Source organism: Arachis duranensis, chromosome 4 (genome assembly GCF_000817695.3).
Source record: "Arachis duranensis cultivar V14167 chromosome 4, aradu.V14167.gnm2.J7QH, whole genome shotgun sequence".
Classification (NCBI taxonomy): domain Eukaryota; kingdom Viridiplantae; phylum Streptophyta; class Magnoliopsida; order Fabales; family Fabaceae; genus Arachis; species Arachis duranensis.
The window spans coordinates 115,354,903-115,361,195 of record NC_029775.3 but is presented as its reverse complement, the minus strand read 5'-3'; the positions used below and the strand labels follow the sequence as shown (position 1 = coordinate 115,361,195).

The 6,293-nt window shown below is 33.0% G+C and overlaps 1 protein-coding gene across 1 annotated transcript; it reads left to right on the top strand.

Annotated features, from left to right (window-relative positions):
* Window positions 1-3,378: 3,378 nt before the first annotated feature.
* On the top strand, window positions 3,379-3,985 carry LOC107486754 (SKP1-like protein 1B). The gene has a single exon (XM_021141112.2). It carries the CDS (start codon window positions 3,432-3,434, stop codon window positions 3,897-3,899), a length of 468 nt encoding a protein of 155 aa, XP_020996771.1. The 5' UTR covers window positions 3,379-3,431; the 3' UTR covers window positions 3,900-3,985.
* The last annotated feature ends 2,308 nt before the right edge of the window (window positions 3,986-6,293 follow it).

The following is a 6,293-nucleotide window of genomic DNA, read 5'->3' as shown; positions in this document are numbered from 1 at the left end:
AAATTTTAAAAATTAATAAATATCATAATTTTTAAAAAATTATCTTTCAAAAACATAACCTTTATAAATTATTTTTAAAAAATAAAAATTTTACCAAACTATAACCGTACCTAACAATACTTTTAACTTACAGTGAGTCTCAACAAAAAAAAATGAGATTAAAGTTTAAGCCACTCATTTCTCCCAAATACACTAACAATCACTCACATACTTTACTGATTCTACTACAAACGTGGACTAGTTAATTACATGAATAATTCTTCACATACAAACTTTTTTTATACAAGTCTTTATAAGTCATAATGCGCTTTGAACTATACTGCACGTTTTCACTGCACCTTCTTCTTCCTTCTTCTTCTTCTTCCTCTTCCTCTTCTTCTTTTTCCTCTTCCTCTTCTTCTTCTTTTCTTTTCTTTCTTACCTTCTCTTTCTTCTTCTTCATCATTTACGTGCTTTTTTCTCTGTTTTCTTTCTTCGTTATTCTCGATTTTCATTATTTTTTTACTTCACCTTCTTCTTCTTCTTGCTGCACATTCTTCTTCCTCTTCCTCTTCTTCTTCTTCTTTTCTTTCGTTTTTTGTCTTCTCTTTCTCCTTCTTCATTTACGTATTTTTCTCTCTATTTTCTTTCTTTGTTATTTTCGATTTTCATTGTTTTTTAACATTAAGCTCTGAAATCGTTTTTGAATAAGAAGAAGTAGCAGAATATGAGGAGGAGAAAGAGAAAGAGTTTTAAATTATGCATAAGGTGTACTTCAACGAATTTTGGGTGTATTTATTAAATCCTTTGGATGTAGTTTTGTAATCCTTTGGGTGTATTTCTGTAATTCTTTGGGTGTATTTCTATAATCGTTTGGGTGAATTTCTGTAACCATTTGAGTGTATTTCTTTAACCATTTGGATGTATTTTTATAATCATTTAGGTGTATTTCTGTAATCGTTTGGGTGTATTTCTGAAGTTCCATTATTTTCAAATTTGACAAGAAACTCGTTTTCATGGAGGAAGAAGAAGAAGAGTCGTTCATAATACATGGTGAGTAGTGCGCTTTGGAAACAGGAAGTGGTTGAATAACGTGCGTTTATTTACTCTTGAATGTGGGAGTGTAATGCATATGTTTTGTTGGATTTGTGCCAACTTGTAAGACTTGTAAGCCAAAAAGACTTGTATGTGTAGTAGCCCTCGTTACATTTCTCTCTTGGTTAACTAAAGACAATTGGCAATTTGTTTGATTAATTTATTAAATAAAATTTAAATTAAAATTAAAAATTATTTTAGTGATTTTTTTTTACAAATACAAATCATTAAATTTTGACAAAAAATATAAAACAATACATCATACAAACATACACTTTAATAGATCTTATGTTATAATTTAACGTTATTTTGATCATATGAGAATAAAGTTTAAAAAGACTATACTCTAATGGTTTGAATTATTACACAAATAAAAAATTTGAATTGTAAACAATAAATATAAATATATTTCATTGAGATTTTGAATAAAAATTTAGTTGAGTCATAATTTAGGGAACTCGAATTATAAACAATTATAAGCAATATAGCCTAACGCCCTCACCATTTAAGCACACTTTAGTCTGATAATACTTTATATTTGTTTAGATATTTTAAATGATTAATTATAAACTTTAAATTAAACAACATTGTTAAATTAGAATTTGGATGGATAGACTACTTCTCACTAGGGAAAAGAGAAAGAAAAAGGGGGGAGGATGGAGCATGCATACATGTGTATCACAAGCCACAAATTAATCAATCGTACTAGAAAATCATTAAAAAGAATCAAATAACAAGACATATATCAACTGTCCTTCACCATTTTTTTAAATTATCCTTCTTTTTTTTCATTTTTGCTTATTTCTCTTAATACTATAACTAATATTAATGTTACTATAACTAATATTCCATCCCTTGCCACCAATCACTCACCATCATTACCACCCACAACTGAACAATTTCTATCGTTGTTTTTGTCTATCTTAAATCTTAAATCTTAAATTTTAAATTATAAATTCTAAATTTAAAAATTTTTAATTTTAAATTTTAAATTTTATTTATATTTTAAGTTCAAAATTCTAAATTATAAATTTTAAATCCTAGCTAATTCTAAATCTTACAAAAATTGAGGATTAAAAAGGTAATTTTACATACAATAAAAAAAGATTTGGTTAATATTAACTAATTAGAAATTAATTTCATTTGATTTCAATTTAAGTTTTTTTTACTTGACTTTTGAATATTTTTATTATTCTTAGTTTCAGATTTTTTAAATATATTTTTTCTTCTAGTTTTTTAATTAATTGACTGAATTAATATTTACTTCATAAATTCTTTTCAAATTAATATATGCTTTTAATATGGATGCATGTAATACAAAATATATACTATGTTTTAATTTTCTCTGGTTTCTATATACTATATAACCAGTTTATGCACTAATAATAATCTAAAGATGATTGTAATGAGATTATTGATGTAATAAATATTAAATATTAAATATCAAACAATGGTAGGGCTGGTCAAAACTCAAAAGCTTTGCTATGCTTCAGCATGGAATTTATATATATATTAAATATTAAATATTAATTTAACCTAGCTACTAGCTAGCCTTGATTGCTTTCACTTTAGCAGAAAGAAAAACTGCTGTTTGACCCATAAGGAGTCTATATAATAACAATTCTTTTCTTAAAACAATAGAAAATAGAAAAGGATTCAGACTAAAGTTACGCACCTGCGAAAATGACAATGTAACTATTCCTATTCCACGCTTAAGAATTTCTCTATATATGGCAATGCTGCCATTGCACGCATGCATGCATGCATGCATGTGCATGTTCATGTATATATGTTGTATGCATAAATATATACATATCCCTTTGATAATGTCAATCATTGAAACAAGTTAAATCAATGAAGAGCTTAATTTTAACATATTGGATATGAATTCAAATTGCATAACACATTCCATCATGTGATTCAAATATATGGATCGCTATAAATATAATTATCTATGTTGTTTTTTTTTATTAGTTTAAATTTTTAGAAGAAATATAGTATATTAATATAAAATTAGAATTTTATATCTAAAAAATTTAGAGTTTAAATATTAAACTATTCTTCCACCTTAATCTATGATAATAATAAAAAAATTTTGTAGTCCACAAATTTAGCTCAATAAAATTACAATTTTAATTTTTATTATCTTATCTTATCTTTATATTATCTTCTTATCTTATCTTATTTTTTATCTTTCATAGACAATATTCTATATATATTTAGTTTTAACTTCATAATTCACATTACAATTCAATACAATTCAATCAATCAACCATCAATAAAATTTCTTCATATTTTCTCCTCGTGTATATCTAATTCAGCAAAGAATCTCTCTTTTCTTCTTCAATCGATAATAAATGGCGTCAACGAAGAAGATCACTTTGAAAAGTTCCGATGGCGAGGCGTTTGAGGTTGACGAGGCAGTGGCTCTCGAATCGCAGACGATCAAGCACATGATCGAAGACGATTGCGCTGACAGTGGAATTCCTCTTCCAAACGTCACCAGCAAGATCCTTGCGAAGGTGATTGAGTATTGCAAGAAGCACGTCGATGCTGCTGCTTCCGAGGAGAAGCCATCCGACGAGGATCTCAAGATGTGGGATGCTGAATTCGTTAAGGTCGATCAGGCCACGCTCTTCGATCTCATTCTGGCTGCAAACTACTTGAACATCAAGAGCCTCTTGGACCTTACTTGCCAGACAGTGGCAGACATGATCAAGGGCAAGACTCCGGAGGAGATTCGCAAGACATTCAATATCAAGAATGACTTCACGCCGGAGGAGGAGGAGCAGGTCCGCCGCGAAAACCAGTGGGCTTTTGAATGATGATGATCTGCTGCTTCTCCTGCTGCATGCATAGCTTCTGAGATGGGTGCCCTGTGGTTCCATTTATGCTATAGTTGCTAGTTTTACTTTTAATTTTTTTTTGGTGACTAATTGCTAGTTTTACTTTGATGGTTTATCCTTTTTTCCCTATTTTTGTTATGTCAATGTTGGTGACTTGGTGACTAAAATTTCTCTTATTTGGATCTTAAAATTGTAATTTTATTGGACTAAATTTGTGAGTTACAAGATTTTTTTATTGTTGTTACGGAGTAAAATGAAAGAGTAGTTCAATTATTATTGATAAATCTAAAAAAATTAACATAATACAATTGAGTGAAAAAGACTTATGTCAAAAATTAAGTAAATTTGTTAAAAGACTCTTACTTAAAGACTTATATTAAAAATATAATTATTTATATTATCTCTTTTTATTAACTTAAATTTTTTTAAAAAATAATATCATGACACATATTTTTAAATAAAAAATATATATAAAAAGCTAACTTTTAATTAATCAGTATTAATTAATTTTATTTAGAATTTAGAGTTTATAATTTAGAATGTAAAATTAAGAATTTAAGATTTAAGATTTATTAGAATTTAAAATAAGTAAAATAATTTTTTAAAAATAATTAATATTAAATGAAAAAATTAATTCCTTATATTACTCTTTCAAATAACTAAAAAATGTCAAGAGTTAACTCTTTTGGTAAATAAAAGTGAGAGTTAGCTAGTATTAATTTAAATATAGGGTGAATATATATATACGAAAAATGTTTATCATATAACATTTTTGTTTCGAATATATAGAGTAGAACTTAACAACTTTATCATATCACATAACTACGATAAAACGCATCAAATTTCAACGGATCACATACATTAGACTACAATAATAGGCTAATTATATAAACTTCAAGTTGTCCAAAAAAAAAAATCATGTTCGTTATCTGATGATCTCAGGTACTGGATGGGTCGGGTGGTGATGAGGAGGGGAGCAGATGAGACCCTGTGCTGACGTGGAGCGAAGACGAAGATGCGTGTTGGTGGCGTCGGAGGCAGTGCGAAGTATGGGGGTGGCCACCTGCAAGGATACTCCGACGATCAAGTTAGCGTCCGTACGATGTGGTAGCCGAATTAGGTAAGAATGTTGCCTACCTCGGGGGGAGAGCTAACCTCTCCCCTTTTATGCTGTGCAGGGTGGGCCCTAAAAATGACCTAGCCCACTGCCCAAGAAACTTCCATGAGCTGTCGTAATCCACGTGAGAAGGGCAGGTCGTTCTGGACCCTGGGTCGGGGCTTCGGGTCATGATCCGAAGGTACCGGCTCGACCGGTGTTCTAGGCCATACAGATGGTTAGTTGGGTATGTCCTGGGTCGGGCGTTCTAGGACCCGACCCGTCGGACACTCTTTTGTGAGGGGTGCCTTGGGCCTAGGTCAGGGATCGTGCCCCGACCCGACGGCTAGTGGGCTAGACTCGGCGGTCCGTAACAGTGCCCCCAATGTGCCAGCTTTGAGCTTTGATGCTCGGGGTTAGGCGCGTTTGTCCTACTCGCCGAGACGGGGCGTGTTCTCCTTCTCGAGAGCTCGTTGGTGGCGTTTCGTGTTTCTCATGCGTGGTCATCTCATTTCTCGATGCTGCCTTCCTGGCTTCCGCGCTGGGCATTGAATGCCCATCATTTCATTGATTTGAAATTTTGGGTGAAATGGCGAACATGCCCCTGCCTTTTGGCGCTCTTCCTCGGCGGTTACGTTTTTTCCTTATTTTTGCTTTGTAACCTATTCATAGTTCCATTTTCCTTCTTCTACTCTTCCTGTTCTCTTGCGCCGCTGCTGTTTCTGCTTCCCTCTCCTGCTGTCTTGATCTTCTTCCTGCCTCTGGTGCCCCTTCTCTCTCTCGGATCATTCGTTGATGCTCGTCATTTTACGGATTCTACATTTCCGGTACATTATTTTTATGGTTTTTTCCTTTTTGGTTGCTTCTTCCTCTTGGTTTTTGCATGTTCTTTTTTGTGCATTTTTCGTATACATGCCTGAGTTTTGCTTGTTCTTGCTTTCTTTTTTTTCTTTTAGAGGGGGCGCCACTAGGTTTTCCTGGGGTTTTGCTTTAGGTTATGGGTTAGTGTTGGGTTAACGTAGGGGGTGATTTGAGGAGTTTTTAGTTTGCTTTTGCTGCTTTCTGGGTTCCCGACCTCCCGTTCCGACTGACTGGTGCCCCCGCTGTAGGTATAGTCGAGCGCCTCGTTCTTCCGAATCAGGCTCAACGACCACTAGCCGACTTCGTTGATCATTACGCTTGGGTGTCTTCCGACGTGAGGCACACCCCTTCCCATGTCACGAAGGAGTAGGGATGGCAACGGGTACCCATGGGGGCGTGGACATGCCCCCAACCCC